A 20,585-nucleotide genomic window follows, 5' to 3' on the forward strand; every position below is an offset into this window, starting at 1 on the left:
GCAGCGTGGAGGAATGCTATTGCATTTATTACTGAAGTCTTGACGTTGGATTCCTTTAAAGAAGAATGGTTAGTCTTGAAAAATGCTGAGAAACTTGCTGGGGCTGGCTTTCCAAAGGACTTTTAGTTTTACTGTGTGATTCATATACTATGGTAATATAGAATATTGAAGGCTTTGCCTACCTTCATAACCTGAAACCAAGAAAAATTATTGTACTCTTACTCAAAGTCTTAGTTTACCTATTAACAGAAAGGGGAGACAATTAATGTTAACTGTTTTTCAAAAGTACTTAAAATTACTCCCAGGATTGGATTCTTTCCTATAGTTCCTTTTTGTATTTCTTTCTTTTGCAAATAAAAATTTAGGTCTTCAAACAAATGATACAAACTGCCACTTATTTTTTAGAAAGCCTTGTACAAATGAGCTCTGTCCTATTAGTTTTCTTGGTAGAGTCCAAATGTGAGTCTTGGAGGTCTTTACGATAAACAAACACATACTGACTTGCATCTCTTCTTTTTGTACAGTGGGTTATCATTGAACAGGGATGCTATGCATTCTCCATGGCGGTGGTGCCACTCTACGATACACTGGGAACTGAAGCAATTACATACATTGTGAACAAAGGTAGGACACTCTCAGTAGTCCAGCAACTGAATGTGAGATGGCAGAGCTGTCTGAAGGCAGAACTACGCGTCTTCAGAAGCCATGTTCTGAAGTATGTATGGATCTAGTCTAAACTCAACTTGTCATATTGATAATGTCATTCTCTTTCAACAGCTGACTTGTCATTGGTTTTCTGTGACAAACCTGACAAGGCCAAACTTCTGCTAACCAGTGTGGAAAAGGGGGAAGCTCCAGTGCTCAACACCATCATTATCATGGAGCCTTTTGGTGTGGATCTTGTTGAGCGTGGCAAAAAGTGTGGGGTAGAAATCTTCAGCATGAGAGAAATAGAGGTAATAAAGCACACTTAACCTACTTTACTGTTTTCTTGCTGCTTGCTTGTGGAGGGAGAAGATGGTGTCTGTCAAACAGATTTTAGGACTGTGAACAAAATGTGGTTGATTAGTTTAAGAATATTTAATTATCTCTTGGAATGAAGTTTATACAAAATTTAAAAATAGAAAGAAACCAACTTGCTAATAGTATTTCAAGGTGCTCAAAATGTAAAGGTTTTATATGCCAAGAAGACAGAATGAAAAGCTTGTTAACATAGTCCAAACTGAACGTCAGATCTGAATGTTAAGGCATGTCCATGTGAAGCAGTAATATGGTAATACTGTGTCTAATAGTTCAGAAATACTTATTTCAATAGGAGCCTGTGTTGGTTTTGGTCTTGTGAAAAATGGCATCCTCCTCTGTACAGTAAATCTACAAAATGTTTTCTGGGGGAGGAGGAAAACGGCAGTAAACTGTTCCAGAGTAAGCTTATGAGGGGAATGAGACTTACTGGTTTTGGAAATAGAAACCATTTTGCTTAGCCACTGAATGATCAAGTCTTGTTTTTTCCTGTAGTTACTTTGCATAGATCTTGCGCAAGTTTATTTCATAACTTCACTCATTATTTGGAGAACTGTCCCAGGATCAAATTGCATAAAGTACATCTTTACTGAGATTATGAAATGGAATTTAGCCTGGCTCCATTTGGGAGTTCTGGGGAAGGCTTGGCTCGCTAAGGCTTGAGTATCTCCAAATAAGTGTGCTTGTCTTGTGCAGGTGTCAGTAACTGATGTGAAATACTTCATTTCACGGAACTGGTTTTCCCAGCAATTTTAACTACTGTGTTAACAGGGCCACCTTCTGGTAAAGATACAAAAATGCCAGCATGTCCTTTTGAAAAAAGATGACGAATGATATCACTGCTAACTAGCCTCAGCAAGACTGCCAGGTTGAAAAGGGGCTGAAAACCTTATGCAGAGTAGATGACTTATATAGCTCACTACGAAAAGAGCTAGGCTGACCTTGGAAAAAGATTGACCGAACTGCAAGATGCTGCACTAAAAGTAGCTTCTTTCCTTGAGTTGATCTTTAGTTTTTGGCAGAGGAGGATGCTTTCCACTGGATCATCTAGCTACAGAAAAACAGAATCGGTGGTGAAGTTTAGATGCTCAAGTAGTGACTTCCAGCAGTACTTTGTTGCGCTACTTTGTTGCTCTACTTTGTTTGGATGAGTGCAGTCAGTGCTCAAAAAGCCTCTTTTAAATCTCAGAAGTTATGCAAACTTAAATATTTCTAATAATGTTTCAATGAGCAGGAAGAAGTTTTGAGTTTTGTTGCTTTCTTTTTCTTTTTTTTTTTAAAGGGGTAGAGGCTTTGTCTCCTGAAAGGCAACTATGAACTGTTCAGGAGCTTAGATTAGAATGGAATGACTATTTCTAGCTTTCAGTACATGTTTTCTGGATTTCTGGCTTAAGCTTATTGCTCAGCTGTGCTTTATAGGTAAGGTGACTAGTTCTGTGTATCTCCCATATGCCATTTGGTTTCTGATGCCTAATATCTGTATGTATGCTGTGGTTAAAGCTGAGTAGCTGTGAATAAATGACCCTTCAACAGGAAGAGATGTTGGAGTTCCGTTCTAGGAGATCAAAAGAGGTGTGTCGAGACCATATTAGCTGTATATTCAGTAATACCACATCTTACTCAAAACTGGTGGTAGGGAGATATTGAGCTTCTGGTAGTACTTGAAATGCAGATGCTGTTTTGAGCAGACAGCTACATTGTTACAGTGGCAAATTTTTGCATAACGGCACTGTTTCAAAAGGGCAAATTTACAGATATGGGAATGCTAATTGTGTCTGATTCCTTTTTTCTTAATCTAAGAGGTACATCATACTAAAGGAAGTCTAGGGCTAGTAAAGGAATGCATAGTGCTATTGCCTTTACAAGAACACAGTGGTGAAGTTGATGCATGTGCCCTCAAAGTGTGCTTGCAAAGCAATACTTAAAAGGTCCATTTCTATTTGTGTAAGTCCTTAAGCTAGTATTGTGTCTAGTCTTAAATAGGTTTAGATATTGAACATAGCTTTCAAATGTTTCCTCTTAATAATTACATCCTTGGTGATAAAAGGATCTTCTTGATATCCATTCCCTTCTGCCTGAAGAACCATGGCTTTAATGGTCAGATCCGAATAACTGTATGGAGGGAGAGGGAAGAAGAGGTTCTGAGTGTTCTTCACTCTTCAATATAAAAGGAGTAAAAATCCCCAATGGCCCTTCATGGGGAAACTCAAGTTTTCCCTCTCACACGCAGTAATGTTGGTGTGAGGTTCTTGGTGAGATGAGTCTTGCTTCACATATTAAAAGGCTGTCAGTGGCACATGTCTTCTGCATGAGGTATAGAATTGATTGCCTGCTGTGGCTTGTCATAACACTGCTTAACCTTGAGCTTCTCTAGTGAGTGACTTCTGGTTTACTACCTGGAAAAAAAAACCCAAGAGTTTTAGATTAGTTATCAATTTGTATTTGTAGAACATGGTAGCTATTCTATATAACTTTATAATGTCCTTTAAAGCCTTTGTTACTCTAAGTTAATGCCAGACAAGAAAACACAGACAGTCTAAATAATAATGGAATATTATGGTGTTTGGTTAATTTAAAGCAAAAAAATTACATGCTCATGTCCAAAACTGTCTCTCTCCCCTTTCTTTCCTTTCTGTAGGAGCTGGGAAGAGCACACAGGCAAAAACCTATAGTAAGTATGAAATTTGTTCAAGTGACAATCTGAAGCTCGATAGCATTCTGTAGATCAAACTAGTAAATATCCCTATCTTCCATAGCTCAAAAGTAACACTAGTATTTCAGTGTTTTGTGCAGGAAAATCTTTTCCCTTGCTGTCTTAACCATACTAATACTTTCTTAACTCTCATAGCCTCCAAAGCCAGAAGATCTAGCAGTCATCTGTTTCACCAGTGGAACGACAGGTACACCTCATTACATAATGCAGAGTTTATTATCCTGTATGTGCAAAATTAATTCAGAAGCCCTACTATTGTTTTTTTTTTTTCAAGACTCCCCTGCTGCTGCATCTTTTTGGCAAGTAGTAGCTGGGGAAGTTTTATGGTAAGGCATGGTTTCAAATTTTTCCCCCCATTGTTCAATACAGAGTTAGAGTATTGGGGGGTTGGAGGTGTTTACATTTTTGGGCTTGGACAGAAGTACTGCACCTGTATTTCCATTATAATAAGGTTCTGCATCAGACTTGAGACTTTCAATTCTTCTGTAGTAGTCTTTTGTACTGTATTAGCAAAATTTGTTCCTTAACTCTAAGCAACCTTGCTGTAAGGCCAAAAGAGAAAGACTAGCTAGATGTCACAGTCCCATTTGACATTTGTGAGTTGATATCAAACACTAGCAGGCAGTAAAAGGGAAGATACCCCAAGAAGATGCCTCTTTAAAGCAGATACAAGAATAGAAGTTAATCTGGGTTTGATAGCTGCATCTTCACAGAAGTGTTAATTTTGGATGAGAAGCTTATCTGAAATACAACAATTTCTTAAGGATTTGCTCTCCTCATGAAATTTCAGGACTTGAGCACAAATTTACTACTTAACCATTATCAGCTATTCTTGAAACATGTTAGCAAGTTCTCTTCCTTTGTTCAAAGAGAGGTATTAACATTAAAGAAGGAACTGATCGATTGCAATGCTATTAGATTAGTTTTACCACTGTTTTGTAACTTCAAGGATCTAAAAATTTCACTGTTGCATCCTGATGTGCTTCTTCCTTAGGAAACCCCAAAGGAGCTATGATCACTCATCAAAACGTAGTCAGCAATGCTTCAGCTTTTGTGAAAACTACAGAGGTAAACTGCAAAAGTTAACATTGTGGATTTGCGTGAAGGGAAGATTCTTGAAAGTAAAATCGACACTGAAATCTCATTAACTTTGGTCTTAACTTAGTAAAATCCAAGTGGAAATCTGCCTGTTACTGAAACTGCTAGATCAGAAGTCAGTGTTTACTGGTTTCTTCTGTCATGGTCAAGAACCTGACAGATTTATAATTTGGTCTGATCCAAGCAAAATGTTATAAAGATCCTGATGTGGACCTACATTGTTATATTCTGCCACAGGCTTAGTGTTTGTCGTTAGCACGAGCTGTATCAGAGGGTTTGTGTAGAGGCTAACCTGTTCCACTAAGGATGGGATAAGCTATAATGTATTTTAACCCCTCAAATAATTTAAAGCCCTTGTGTAAAGCAAGCAGCATGACTGTATTTTTACTTGATACAGTGTTAACTTTTGGTTTGCAGTAGAGTACTAAAGGTTACCTGCAGGCTAGCTAAGAATTCTGACAGTAGCAAGTTCTAACACATACAGATATAATTAAAAATACAATTGTACTAATTTTGCTCTGCATATAGAATAATGTTTAAATTAAGCAATTGGTGTCACAACTAAATCGGGTACTTTTGATGTCAACCTCATGGTAAATGGAATAAGCAAACTTTCTGATCAAAGATGAAAGTGTGTCATACGCCCCCTAAGGCATACTACTTTAACCTTTTTCTTCCTCCTTCCTCCCAGTGTGTATAATGGAACTTTTTTGTGGTTTCTATCAGAATTATCTATTCATAATCATGTGAATAATAAGTTGTAATCTGGTCACTAAAAGACTGCCACTTCTGCAATGTCTGTGTACTCGTGTTAGAAGTCATTGCCAAAATCTTTTTATTGAAAGAAAGACAACACAGCTTCATTACAAACAAAACTTAAGTGAGGGGCATGCTCTAGAGTTCAGATGCTAGATTTCATTGGGCAAAATGGATATTCAATAAGAATTAAGTTTAATTTTATTAACACTTTCAGAAAACATTTATGCCTTCCCCTGATGATGTTCTGATATCATTCCTGCCCTTGGCTCATATGTTTGAGAGAGTCGTTGAGGTAAGCATCTGTTTGTTGTGCTGAACTATTGAGAAGTTTGTTTTTCTTACAGAATGCATGGCTTTTGAATCCGTGATACACACTATTCCTTTTTGACTCTTGCACATGTGTATGAAAGCTTGAAGCAAGGTTCAGGAAAACAATATCTCATAAACAATATCAGTGAGTACTAGACGATTTCCATGCTGAGTTGTAAACATTAACTTTAAAACTAGGGTTAATAAGAAACTGGTTTTATTGCTTCATAGAACACGAGGCAATCCTTTAGCATGCGAACACTGCCTCAATTGCCGCTAATGTAACTAGTGCATTATTAAAAACCTATGCAAAAAAATCTATTAAAAATCTTTCTAGTCTGCAAACTTTAAAAATTTACTATACAATGCGACATCCTGCTTGCTTATACAAACCTAACTTTAAGTTGATGAAACTTACCATTGTTTCCAAGAAACTTCAATAGAAACAAATATTTTGTTTCAGTGGAGTTCTCTTCCAAGAAGTGAATGGCTTTTAATGCCATTTAATGACAATCTTTGAAGATCTCTTGGATAGCTTGTTTTACCTTACAGCAAAATCCATTTTTGAGGATAAGGAGGCTCAAATTGTCTTAAGGACAGTCTGAAGGAGCTCTGAGCCCATAGTTAAGAGGTGTGCATTACTGAAAGGATGCAGTTCTTATATGCAGTAGAGGCACAGGTATTTCATTACTGTACTTACTGAAGTTGAATTATCTGCCCCTCCCCTTCCCACTTTGAGATTGCAAATATGTATGTTGAAAGTATGTAGGAAAATAAACAGCTTTTGTGCAAGTGTGAAAAGGCACCTGGCGACAATTTGTCTCTGATTTCAGTTAAGAATTCTGAGCTTTCTACTGAAAGTGTGTATATATACATATATAAAACTATATAGCGTGTGTGTATGTTATGAAGATTGGGAATAGAGCATAACTGAGGTGTACAGTTACCCTTAGGTTTTCAACGCTCTTTCTCCTGGTAATCTGGATACAGTTATACCTAAGTGATTGTTTTACTGATGCCTGTCTTGCACCAGAAGGTACAAGCTCTGTAGATAACAGCTCTGCTCTTGATCACATGGTAGAAACAGGATGGGAACTTGTGTTCTAAAGGATAAAATGAGAAGTGTTTGGATTTCAGTATTTCTCTACCATTTGAGGTCTTTACAAAGTAGGTGATTACTTGTATATTTACGTAAGGAGATAAAGCAGGAACACTTTTGGCAGAAAGGAGAAAAGATTTGTTACTTTAGAGTCCTGCCCCTGTCAAGTTCCTACCTAGCAAAGGCAGTTGCTGCTCAGTCTGTCTGACCTGATGCATTTGCTGCTTTTTAGCAGATGGTGGAAAAGCTCAGGTGAAGGGGGAAGGTAACACTTTAGTGTGTCTCATGAAGAAAAGATGAGAATGGATTGCAGAGGATGAAGGAGGAGGTGTTGCGGAGGAAGCAGAAGAAATAAAAACAAGTATAGGTATAGATAAACACAAGAGTAGAGATGTTGTTAAAAAGAATAAATGAAACCCAAACAAAATAGGAGAGAAAGGGGCTGTATAGGTGTGGGGAATGGACTAGACTCTTAACAGAGGCTATAGAACACAGCAGGTTTAAGTCTGCCTTCCTTGGTGTAGGTCTGAAATGGTGTAGAAATAAGCAGTGGCTCTGCTAGAAACTTCTGAAAAGCATCTTGATCACCTAACAACAAATCCTCTGCTCACATCAGTCCTGTGAAACAGGAAGGAAAACCGGAGTGCAAGAGAATGAAAATCAAGTAGTATAAGGCAGAAGTTCCTGCTGGACCAATAAATAGCATGTGCTGACTTTAAATGCAGAATTTCTTAGTATATAGCAGGGAACAGAGATCTAGTATTTTTAAATAAGCTTATTAAATATTAGAAATAGAGAAGTTCTGCTTTTCAGTCTTTTGGTACCTCTGAGTCACTGGCATTGCCTTATTTGTCCAACTGCCCTTTTTGGATAGGGGCTTTTGTGCTTTATCTTATTCTGTCAAAGTCTGTGGCCTATGTATGCTAGGCATGTCTTGCCTTGTGACCTTTCTAGTCTCATCGTATAATCTGAGTGTGCTGCTGAGATGGTTTAAGGTGGATCCTGCATAGTCCACTCTGCGTAGGATTGTAATACACATTATACATCCTGTGTTTACTTTTTTCTAACAGTGTGTGGTTCTGTGCCATGGAGCTCGGATAGGATTCTTCCAAGGTGATATCAGACTGCTTATGGATGACCTAAAAACACTGCAGCCAACTGTATTTCCTGTAGTACCAAGATTGTTGAACAGAATGTTTGATAAGGTAAGTCTACCTGCATGGGTCTAGACCTGTGCAGGGTTTTAAGAGATCTCATGAAGTTTGTGCTGCCGGGGTAGGAGTAACTGTGTTCTGGGATGTTAAGTCAGCATGCTAACAAATTTCTGTATTTCTTTCCAAGAGAGCTGAAAGTGCAGGGAGTAGCACTGGTTGCATTAAAACGCTTTCAGGCAGCAAATGCTAGCGTTGCAAAGTCTGACTAGGAGACTTTGTTCTCTCTAGCTTTAATGACTTACAGTTTTGACCTGAGGAAGTTATTTAAGTCCAGTCTACAACATGAACACGAGGCTTAGCATCTGCATGTCACACTTTTAGCATCTGACTCATGGAGTGGAATTTGCAAACCAAGGTCAGGCATTTGCCTCTGTTTGCATGAACACATACAAGTTTCCTACACAACAGCCAGCATGTTCTAGCAGGGAGAACTACAAACCAGCCAGTTGGGAGTGCTGAGAAGGTGTCAGCAGTCCCAGGCTCTCTTGTGCTCTTTGCTTGCCTGCTTGGGGTCATCTGAGATAGGAATTCAGAAGCGGATTGTCTTTCTTGGACTTCAGGTTTTAAATCATCCTTTTGCATACGGATGACTGACTCTTCTTAGGGTACAGCCAGAGGAATAGAAGGAAATTACAAGAAGTCTTGTGACTGCTAAAGAAATGGCAGAGCTGTCTATACTGTCTTAGGCAGGACACAAGTAACACAAGGTTCTATTTTGCCCCAAGAACAAATAGTGCAACTCTGATCCGTTTCGAAGGGTGGAAATCCTGAGACCAGCCTGTTAGTGCTTAAAACATAGCTCCTCATTCTGCTCACATATTCTATACTGGAATTTGAAAACCCAAGCCAAAACTTGGGACTCCTCATGATGTTTGTTAACTCTGAGGCTTTCACACTTCTGTGACATTATTTCAACCTCACCCAGCCTTGTAGTAACCTAGCACATGAAGCTAGTAAGTGGGAAATTGGGGTGGTAGAGGAGCCATAATGCTGAAGAGCTGCTGGGTCTTTCTCTTTTGAGGTGAATATACTATCTGTTGTCTGCTGTTGAGTCTGCTCAGTGGCTTCCTGAGAGCAACTAGAAGAAGCCTTTGAAAAGTGATCTAAAAAGCAAGTTTATATATGCAAGACAGATCTCTTTGGTATTTCTGAAGGGATCTGCATCTCCTCAGAAAACCCTGTTACATTATATATTACCATGGTGTGCTTTTCAGAATATGCTGAAGATTATGCTCAACTCAAATTATTATCATACTGGAATAGAAAAGTAAAACATCTATTAATTTTAATGAAGCAACTGTACATTGAAACAGCATCACCAAGTTTGAAGCAAGAATTAGATAAGTGCTAATTTTTGTGGACATCTCTTGAACTGAAGTAGGGCCAATATCAAAATCCATGAGTATTTCTTACTAGAATTAAGATGCCTACCAATAAAGGTTGTTTTAATTTACTTGGTTTTCACTGTTAAGTGTCCCTATGCATGCTTCTGTAGAAAAGGGAATGGTAGTCTGAGGCTTCTAACCACAGATCATCTTTCTTAATAGATCTTTGGACAGGCAGATACTTCATTAAAGAGATGGATGCTGGATTTTGCTTCCAAGAGGAAAGAAGCAGAACTCAGAAGTGGTATAGTTAGAAATAACAGTTTCTGGGACAAAGTAATCTTCCGCAAAATACAGGTATGCTTGAAAGCCTCTGAGCCTTAAGTTTGCTCTAAAAGTATCAGCTAACTGTATTAGGGAAGTGACTCAAACAGTCTGGTGCTTCTCGCTCTTGCCACTTTGAAAGCAAACATTGTCCTTCTGATGGAGCAATGGTAAATGTGACACAGTGCCACCTATAGCCCCTGCTGTCTTCACTGGTCACTAGTAAATTATGCCTGGCACTCACTTGCTATGGCCTTAACCTTGGTTATACAACACTCCCCTGTGGTTGCTTTTTATAGTGTACAGGATGTATGAGAAGCTGATACGGGCAGTTAAAAATAAAGCCCTTGCTGTAAGGCCATGACTTAAGCTCTTCAGAGTCTGCACTGCAGTGACACCACAGCATAGTCTTTGTAGTAGATACTGTATGTTTGAGATACTGTTTCTTCCAGCCATTAGTGAGATTAAAAACACAGTAAGAAAGACAGCTTGCAGTAGGATACTAAACTTCAATCTCTTAACACTTGTGGGTGGCACTGTAGGTGAATAGTGGCTGAGGGTGGGACAGAAAAAAGACTCTGGAAATCTCTCTAAAATGCTTTTGGTGTCCACAGTATGTTGTGTCTGTTGTAGGCAAGTTTGGGAGGAAAAGTAAGGCTGATGGTTACAGGAGCAGCACCTGTATCTGCAAGTGTGCTGACCTTCCTGAGAACAGCTCTTGGCTGTCAGGTGAGTTTCCTGGCCTTTCCTAAAACAGAAGAGTTTTTAATGCCTGGTTCCAGGTTTGATGTTTAGTCTGACAATATGAATAACTCTTTCTGGCATTCTTCTTAGAGACTGCACAAGGTGTACTCCTTTCCAGAGTGTCCCGGTTCGAGCTAAACTTTCTCTCAGTTCTCTGTTTCTGTGTTCATCCCGAAGTCTTTATAACAACTGAAGTAACCAACTATACTGTCTTAAGAGAAAGATTGTTTGGGGGGGGGACTGCTGTAAACCATAATGTTCTTGGACTAAGTTTCTGGGGCTTGCCTTGCTCACAGAATTATTACTGTAGAAAATCTAATCAACATGATGATACTGCAGTGTTGTTTGAAGATGGGACTGGGTAGAATCAGATTGCATGTGTTGCATTTATCTTCAGTGCTTTTTTTGAGGTAAAACCTGAAGAACAATGGCGCAGGATGGAGCCAGTGTGGTGAAATACCTTTCAAGGATAGAAAACACTCTAAAGATGTGAGGCTGCTGTGACTTCTTGAAGTTCTTCAGTAGTGTGCTAGTCTAGGAATGCCTTCTGCCCAGAAAAGGGAAGCCTGTCTTGTATATAATAATCACAGATCTGTGATGGGGTATAAAGATTGCATTCCTGGCTCTCTTGGACAAATCTGTCCTTAAATGATGTGAATGAAGTCATTACTAGTGCCACTGTTCTTAGTTTCCACTTTCTCCCTCTGTTGCATTCTGTTTTGATCTATACAGGTGTCACATAGCATATGAAATTGTGTGAAACTTAAAGTAATATTGGAACTGAAGGTGGAATATTAGCACTTAAAATTGTGTATTGTGATAAAACTAATGTAGTGATATTCTTTTAGAAGATGATGGGGATTTTGCTAAACTCAAACAACTAGAAAAAGCAAACTATTAAATTTCACTTTAATAAAAAAACCCTACATTGAAAAGTAAGAAACCTAATCTTCTGGTTTCACATCCTAGTTCTATGAAGGTTATGGACAGACAGAATGCACAGCTGGATGCTCACTGTCACTGCCTGGTGACTGGACAGCAGGTACGGCATTTAATAATCTGTTAAATTTCAGGATGCCATAGAGGTCCCTGATCACATTATTCAGTCTTCAGTACACCTCTTATGAAGTATAAGATTTTGTTTTTAAAGTGAAGTAAAGAGGTATAAGAGATCCTTTGAACTTTCTTCCCCTACTAGCTAGCAACTAATTCACTAATCCAAACTTTCAATAGGCTTTGTCCTTCTAAGTTGAAGTGGATTTAGGAGAGAGGAGGTCATAGTATCAACCCTTGTAACTTCTACAGAATAGCTGCATATAAACATAGTGCTGGAATTTCAGATGGCTTTTTTGGTGTTGGAACAAACAGTCTGCATTTCTGTCAGCTGTTAGATCTCTAGCTCCATAACTGAAAGAAATACTGATGATTTAAACTATAGTGGGACTTTTGCTACTTACATATGTCCATAGAGTGAGGATCCTGATTATAAGAAAAAGCAAGCCTGAGTACCTGGTTCAGCTTGTAACATTCTAGGGATAATCTGAGAATTTAAGCTATTACTCTACTGGTATTGGTGTAGTACATTACCAGAAATCAGTTTTCTATCTTTTTTTACTTTAACGTGTAACCAGCTTATTGTTTTGAACCTGACTAAAAAGCAGTTCAGGCTATTGAAATGTTACTCTGTTTAACAGGTCATGTTGGAGCGCCCATGCCATGCAGTATCATCAAGCTTGTTGATGTAAAAGAAATGAATTACTTGGCTTCCAAAGGAGAGGGTGAGGTAAGTAATTTCAAAAGGTCAATATGAGCCTCTTACAAAATTTTAAACAGGTTTTATTCCCCAAATAACTGAGTTTGAAAGTGCTAAACATGGCCTGCTGCCTAAAATCCGAAGATGCCTGCCTTGCCTGCATGCAATGCCAGCTAATGATGCACAGATGCAAAACAAAAAATAGTGTACTGGAGGGGAGAAAAAGCAGCTGTGGGATAATAGATTACTATGTATTCATGGCTGTATGACCACATGCCATTTTCTAGCTGTGGGATAGCTATCTCACTGCATTTATTCTTCAGCTAAATGCTAGCAGAGGGCTTCCCCTGCCCTGCCAACTGCTGGAGAACAGCTGATGCATGTAGCTTTTTACCCAGCTTGTGCTGTGTGAGATGAGGTAATGTAAAGTGGCTGGACCACTGTTAAGAGAAATGGGGATAAAATGCCATGAAGGCTGCTAATTTGTGCCAACTGCCTGCATGTTCTTCTGAACTTTCTTCTGCAGCCTACACAGACTCAACATGTATTTTTTTAAAAATTGTACTTGAGTACTCAGCTTTGTATGTAATGCTATAAGCTGTCTTTCTCTATTTTTCCCAGGTAAAATGTATATAGCTTGAACTTTGTGTATATGCTTTGAATAGATGTCTATGTAATTTAGAAATTTAGTAATGTATTTTTCCCAAGCCCTGAAAGCAAATTAACTGTAGTGTCTTTCATATGCTTTCAAGAGGCCTTGGGGGCAGTTGAGAGGTGATAAATGGATAAATAATAGTTTAAGCGAGTAAATAACTGCAGACAATATACAGTCTTTACTTGTTCTGGTTGTAATTTGTATGGCTTTAATACCAAGAAATACTTGAGGATTTTGCTGGGCTTGATGGTGGGGAAACTGTTTGCAAGTGGAGATCAAGGTCAAGATTCTTTCCTATCTTGCATATGACCCCTTGTTTAGTTTTAATCAGCAATTTTTGCTTCATTTTAAATACGTTTTAAAGCTTGGTCTGCTAGAGGAATTGAGTATACAAATGCTTATAATGAGAGTTACATACAGTAAGTAGTTTAAAAAAAACCCTAGAAATGTTTTGCTTGCACTTTCTGTGAGTAGTTGCTGTGTTAGGAGCTATTTTGGACTTCAGTAAATACAGCAGCCCCTTAATATATCAGTTACTGTCTTAGTCTTTCAGTCCTAACTTCCTCAGCGTGAGGTTTAACAAATTGAGTTTAACAAATGGTGTAACTTGTGTCACAGAACTGAAGCTCATAGCTATAGAGTTGGTGCTTATTATCCATTGCCTAAAATGGACCTTCTTCCTCAGTGTCAGTCTGCTCTTCAGCTGGATTAAACACTCCTAGTCCCCCTTTCTGGGAGTAAGCTTTTGATATTCTCCATTCTGTCAGCCTTGCTTTTCACTTTTGCCAGTTATCCATATTCAAGAAGGATAAATTTGTGAATAGAATTATGTATGGTCATACACAGATGAGGTCTTAGTTCTCGTTAGCAGGCTACAGATAAATGGTTTGCCGTCTTTACTGGGAAGGGCTGACACCTACTGCCATTCTGTGATTGTAAAAGCTGTGAAAAATGAAACACTTGATTATGTCCCAGTCAAGTCAAAGACCAGCTAGAAAGTTGTCCTACTCATCCTGCCAGATAAGCTCTGTTTTATAGCAGAAATAACTTGGTCTTAAAATGTGACCTTGGTTTGGTCACAAGTTTGGAACTGTCTCTAGGAGGTCCTCAGAACCCTTTCCAGTAATTTGCTCTTCCTCCCCTTGACAACATCTGCTGCTCATTGTATTTACAGTTTGCTGGCATACCTATATTTTATGCTGAGGTAAACACTGAAAATACTTGAGATGAGTTTTTCACAAATTGGTCTCTATATTACATTACTAATTTCTTCTAGTCTGAGAATTTATATTAGTGCCTGAAGATTCTTTAGCCAGTTCCTTGCCCATTTCATAATTGTACTAATCCTCTGTATTTATAGTTGGCCTAGTATTTTATCAGACCCTCTTGATATTTGTTATTCATTTGCCCTTAACCTAAAACTGGATTTTTATCTATCATGTTCTTTTAGACTTGTTTGAGTCCTGATACTGTTGTCCAGAACAGACCCTTCTTATTGTCTTCTGTCATCCACACCTGCCCAAGCCACTCCCAAGCCGGTGTGATGGTGGTTTGAATCCTTTTTTGCATGTGAGGATTCTTGCATAGAGTTTTGGGGGTTTTTGGATTCCTGATTCCCCAATAGTTGTGTTCAGAGGACATCTTTAAGTCTTGCTTTGAATTTGTTTTTCTTGCTTATCTCTCTGTCCTCATTTCTAAGGGGGTATTTTATAGTCCTGCTGATTCTTAAATAACAAGAGTCCTATCCTGTGTCACTCTTCTCCCCACCGAAAAAAATTAAACAACCTTGGGTGTTATATTGAAAGGAAAATACTGAAATCTGGGATCATCTCTGGATACTTCAGGCTCTACTCCATGTTCCTGACCAGTTGCTTTACTTTGGTGTTCTCTTACTGACAGATTCTCTACTAATTGTTTTAGTTTAGCTTGTAAGATCTGACCTGATTATCTGGCAATCTCTTCACCTACAAACCTTTAACATTGTTGGTTTTTTCTCATTCCTTGTAAGCATGGATTTCGATCCTCACAATGCCTATGCATCCAGTTATATCCAGAGAAGTTGTTCTTGGTTTTCTACTTGCTACATAAATCCAGACAACCTTCTATTTTAAAGAAATTGCAGGTTTCCTTTTATAGAGAAGTCTTGAGTGCTCTAAGCCCTTAAGGTATTAACTAGTTTACTTTTGGATAAGAAACATGTAATTTTCTGGATATACACCTTTTTTCATCACTATCTTTAGTACAATGACCCTGCTGCTTACGAAAAAGCTGAAACAAAAACATTGCTAGGCTGAGGGATAATACTTCAGGATGCAACAGAATTTCTTCAGATAAATAAAAATAAACTTCCTCTGATTAAATTCAGATTATTCAAACAGCAGCCAGGAACACTGCTGCTAGACTGGAGGGGAACGGGTGCTTCCAATTGCTTCTTATTGTACTTTATACCAGTGGAAAACATTAGGTCTCAAAGTCATGAGTAAGTAATTCTGTCCTAATGCATGAATTTCATCTTGTCCTTTCAGTGAGGGATATTGAAAACCCTTGCAGAAAGCATTCATTGCACATAGTGTTTGAACTTCTCTTCACAGTAGCATACATTAACAGATGGCTGTTTTCAGGTGTGTGTAAAAGGGCCAAGTGTATTTCGTGGCTATTTGAAAGACCCAGAAAAAACAGCAGAAGCTCTGGACAAAGATGGCTGGCTTCATACAGGAGATATTGGGAAATGGCTACCAGTAAGTTAACTTACATAACTGAAGTGTACTTCTGTAGTTATTAGCAGAAACTTACCAAATAAAGTAGAAAATATTTGGTATTGATCATAACAAATTAGGTGAAAACCAAGTAATTTTAGGGGGATAGTATTGTCAATCAACCTGTGTGCCTGGGGCTAAAAAACTACCAGCAGTGCCAGTCCTGAGGCGTTCCCTAGTTTGGGATGGCTGGGTGCCAAGCCTGTGTTCTTCTAACAATAGTTTGACAGTGTTCTGGCTCTAGCACTGTTTTACCGTACTAGCACGGCATGCTTAAAGCTGTGCAGCTTGGTTTTTCACTTGAAGTGCCTCTTCTGACTAGATGTTCTTTCTGTCAACAGAATGGTACTTTGAAGATCATTGACCGGAAAAAACACATATTTAAACTAGCACAGGGAGAGTACATAGCACCAGAGAAAATAGAAAATGTGTATCTGAGATGTGAAGCAATTGCTCAGGTGTTTGTCCATGGAGAGAGCTTGCAGGTAAGCATTCTTCAGGCAATTTTGGAAATGAATGCCAGAGGAGACTGCAGAAAAGGGTCTTCCTCCCTGCCCCACTCCAAACTTTGGGATTGAAACCTTAAATCTTTTAAACATTACCCATTTTGGTTCTGAATGTGTCTTTTGACCCCAGCATGTTTCTGGATTTAGTTTCAGACCAGGTAGTGGAGTCATGAGTATTAATGATTATATATAACCTGCTAACAGTGTGCAGGGAAAATAAAAAAAAAAACCAAAACCCCAAGATGTCCAGGATTTTGCAAGTGTGACTTGAAACGTGGGTCTTAGCAAAAGTAATTGTCTTAAATGCAAGCTTCTGAACTGCACTCCTGTGGTCAAGTGGCAGAAAACTACTGACTTTACAGTAGGATCAGAAATGCTGTCCAAAAACTAACACTGACTAGTAAAAATGTGTAGGAACTAAAGTGTGGACTTCAAAAGAAAAAAAGGCTTAACAAAAATTCCTTTTTAGGCTTTCTTAGTAGCTATTGTGGTACCTGATCCCGAGACTTTGTGCAACTGGGCCAAGAAAAAGGGATTTGAAAGCTCATATGAAGAGCTGTGCAAAAACAAGGTGAGTTGTAGCTATCTGAACACTTAGCTGTTCTGCATCAGCTCTTGGCTGCTCATGGCTTGGATGAGTGTACTCTTCACTGGATAAAAAACCTGGCTGGGTGGCCAGGCCTGAAGAGTGGTGGTGAATGGAGTTAAAACCAGTTTGTGTGGTCAGAAGTGGTGTCCCTTAGGGCTCAGTATTGGAGCTTGTTCCCTGTAACATCTTTATCACTGACCTGGATGAGAGGATTGAGTGCACCCTCAGGAAGTTTGCAGATGACACTAAGCTGGGTGGGAGTGTTGATCTGCTTGAGGGTAGGCAGACTTTACAGAGAGATCTGGACAGGCTGGATTAATGGACCAAGGCCAATGGTGTGAGGTTCAGCAAGGCCAAGTGCTGGATCCTGAACTTGGACCACAACAACCCCTGCAACACTACAAGTGTCTGGAAAGCTGCCTGTCAGAAAAGGGCCTGGGAGTGTTGATTGACAACCAGCTGACTATGATCCAGCAGTGTGCCTGGATGGCTGAGAAGGCCAATGGCATCCTGGCTTGCATCAGAAATAGTGTGGCCAGCAGGAGGAGGGACGTGATCATCTGCCTCTACTCAACACTGGGGAGGCTGCATCTTGAATACTGGGTTCAGTTTTGGGCCCCTCACTACAAGAAGGACACTGAGGTGCTGGAGTGTGTCCAGAGAAGGGTGATGAAGCTGGTGAAGGGTCTAGAGAACAAGACCTATGAGGAGTGGCTGAGGGAACTGGGGTTGTTCAGCCTGGAGAAACGGAGGCTCTGGGGAGACCTTATTGCTCTCTACAACTCCTCAAAATGAGGTTGTAGCAAGGTGGGGGTCAGTCTGTTCTTCCAAGTAGCAAGTGATAGGATAAGAGGAAGTGGCCTCAAGTTGCCCCAGGGAATAGGTTGGATATCAGGAAAAAATTCTTTACAGAGAGGGATGTGAAGCACTGGAACAGTCTGTGAAGCACTGCCCAGGGAAGTGATAGTCCCCATCCTTGGAGGTATTTAAAAGATGTGTTTATGTCATGCTGAGGAACGTGGTTTAGTGATGACTTGGCTGTGCTGGGTTAATAGTTGGACTTGATGATCTTAAAGGTCTCTGCCAACCAAAACAATTCTGTGATTCTTTCAAGTTCTACAATGTGTTTTTTGTATCCACAGGACCTCAAAAAACACATTCTGGAAGACATGTTGAGGATTGGGAAAGAATCTGGTTTGAAGTCATTTGAACAGGTAAGATGTTTGTGAGGAACACTTCTGAATACCACTATCATCTGACTGTCCAGATACTGTTTTTAATTAGCATCTGGAAAATTTAAGTGCTGGGCTTTATGATGTCTGGGTAGTTTTTAACAGCCATGTCTGTTTCAAGCAAGTGGCTAGTAACTGTTTACTTTCCAGGTCAAAGACATTTTCTTGCACACTGAAATGTTTTCTATTGAAAATGGCCTCCTGACACCAACACTGAAGGCGAAAAGACCAGAACTGCGAAAATGTTTCCAGTCGCAGATAGATGAACTCTATGCTAATGCCAAAATGTAACTGAGAATGGAATGAGGAGAGTGGCACGTCTGATGTCTACTGTCGGCCTTCATATCTGTAATTTGACTACAGCAAACATAGGGAAGGAAGGAAACTGTGCAATCATTAACTCGTACAAAAATGGGTACTTGCCATAGGAACACTGAAGAAATGGAACACTGCCTTACTGTCAAGTTGTGTTGCATACTGTTTTTATGGTGACCTACAATTTCCAAAAAGAGCCTTAACTATAAATGGTAACTATACGTAAGTTATTTAAGACTTCCTTGGCCAAAAATGGGACTCTCCTTCACAAAGGAACTAAGGTTTTCTTATTGCCAGCATGTTTGCTGTCTACAGTGTATTTTGCAGTTATCAATTCCACAAAGGATTTGGCCGGTTTGAAAATGCCTCTAAGTATCTTGCATCCTCAAGAGGATTAATTAATCTCTTAAATCAACCACCTTAAAATTGTGTAGCTGGCATTGCAGCTTGCATTACTCCTAATATGGAGTGAGGCATCTGAGTGTTTGGGGTTTTTTTTCTCTCCCTTCTATATCTGCAGCCAGTTCTGAGGTGTGCTTTTATACGGGAGAAGTCAGAACTCCACGTGAAGGAGACCGACGAACACAAGTTCCTCAGAGTAGATCTGCATTTGCTGGTTTTGCAGTAGAAGTGTGGATGAAGGTAATACAGCAAGTGTAGCCTTTGCTATGTTACAAATCCAGAGTAATGCCAGCCCTGTAAATGAACAGATCCTAACTCTGGTGAGAACACTAGAAACCTAAAAACAAAACCGTTCAGGGGGCTGGGCTATGCTAACAGTCAGGTAAACACTGCAGCTGTACTAGCCACTTGTTTCCCTGTAATGAACATGTATTTAAAATGCATTTTTAAAAAATGTGCCAGGTCCTCTATATGCAGAAGAGCTTCTGACATAACCTCTCGGTTTTCTGTGCTTTTTATGTATGAGCCACTGAATATTCTTCACTGAATAGCAAAATAGGTCAGGTAGAATGTTTTTCTGCCTGATGCTTTGAGGCAATTGGAAGTATTTATATATGCCAACAGAACTGTGTGTTGGCACAGGATAGGTATTTGTTCTGGGATAAAAACCTAATTTCCAGATAAATTACAAATTAAAATAACTAGTTACTTTTTGTTTGAGAAATCAGCAGAAATAAGCCTTATTTCAGCATAAGTCTTTTGCTATCCTTAACAGAGTTGGTTTTGCATTAGCATTCATTGCTGTTTCTTGAAAACATGGATATATGTAAAATACAAGCACAAGAAGGTTTGCACTAAGATTTGTGTGTGATTGTAATGCACTACTTTGTAGCATAATTTCATATGTGTGCAATTAAGTACACAAATCCAAGTCAACTGTTAGAGCAGTAGTTTGTTACATTGGAATTCAAATGTTTGCTTAGTGTTGGCTATTTCTATGTTTTATAAAACCAAAACAATTTTCAAAACCAATGAAGGAAACCAAAATAAATACTTCTGCATTTCAACTCGGTGATGTCTTTGTTTATCAAGGAAAGATGCTGCTGACCAACAAGCCCAGGTGTAATTTGGTAACTAACCAGTCATAAAACCCCACTGCTACCAACGTACTAAAATGATAAATACTGGTTGTTCACACTTTAATTTTGGAAGGTAACTTTCTGCTTGGGTCTGATGTTTATGTGTAAATTTTTGGCTGTTACCTGTAAGACAGGGATATTGTTGTGTGTAACTTGCTCCATCGGTATTCTTAGACCAAAAAAAAGTAGGTTAGTGTTCTTAACATTGTCATAAACAACTTGAGTGAAATCTGGAGTTCTCTTAAACTCTTGTGCTGCTTTTGGTTGTCCTTCCTGTGTTGTTGCCATTCCTCCCCTTCCCCTTTATTACTTTACATCTAGCTTTAATCAGCAGTATCATAGAATCATCTGGTTGGAAGAGACATTTAAGATCATCAAGTCCAACCGTTCACCCTGCACTGTCAGGGTCCCTAAACCATGTCCCTCAGCACCACATCCATGCAGCTTTTAAACATCTCCAGGGATGGGGACTCCACCACCCCCCTGGGCAGCCTGTTCCAATGCTTCATAACCATCTCTGTAAAGAAGTTCTTCATGATATCCAGCCTAGATCTCCCCTGGCGCAACTTGAGGCCTTTTCCTCTCATCCTGTCACTGGGCACATGGGAGAAGAGACTAACCCCCCCACCCCCC

The 20,585-nt window shown here is 39.3% G+C and overlaps 1 protein-coding gene across 2 annotated transcripts in view; it reads left to right on the plus strand.

Annotated features, from left to right (window-relative positions):
• ACSL1 (acyl-CoA synthetase long-chain family member 1) overlaps positions 1–18,818 on the plus strand; it is a 29,180-nt gene extending 10,362 nt beyond the window's left edge. For both annotated transcript variants that reach the window (XM_010136829.1, XM_010136830.1), the window contains 16 exons: positions 525–624; positions 778–956; positions 3,659–3,691; positions 3,869–3,920; positions 4,728–4,801; positions 5,805–5,882; positions 8,069–8,203; positions 9,760–9,894; positions 10,495–10,590; positions 11,575–11,647; positions 12,300–12,388; positions 15,635–15,751; positions 16,111–16,254; positions 16,745–16,846; positions 18,007–18,078; positions 18,247–18,818. In XM_010136829.1, coding sequence (XP_010135131.1) covers positions 525–624; positions 778–956; positions 3,659–3,691; positions 3,869–3,920; positions 4,728–4,801; positions 5,805–5,882; positions 8,069–8,203; positions 9,760–9,894; positions 10,495–10,590; positions 11,575–11,647; positions 12,300–12,388; positions 15,635–15,751; positions 16,111–16,254; positions 16,745–16,846; positions 18,007–18,078; positions 18,247–18,387 — 1,620 coding nt within the window. In that variant the 3' untranslated portion in view covers positions 18,388–18,818. The remainder of the gene's footprint in view (positions 1–524; positions 625–777; positions 957–3,658; positions 3,692–3,868; positions 3,921–4,727; positions 4,802–5,804; positions 5,883–8,068; positions 8,204–9,759; positions 9,895–10,494; positions 10,591–11,574; positions 11,648–12,299; positions 12,389–15,634; positions 15,752–16,110; positions 16,255–16,744; positions 16,847–18,006; positions 18,079–18,246) is intronic.
• Positions 18,819–20,585: the final 1,767 nt, after the last annotated feature.

The sequence above is a fragment of the Buceros rhinoceros genome, unplaced genomic scaffold (assembly GCF_000710305.1).
Source record: "Buceros rhinoceros silvestris isolate BGI_N320 unplaced genomic scaffold, ASM71030v1 scaffold18035, whole genome shotgun sequence".
Lineage (NCBI taxonomy): Eukaryota > Metazoa > Chordata > Aves > Bucerotiformes > Bucerotidae > Buceros > Buceros rhinoceros.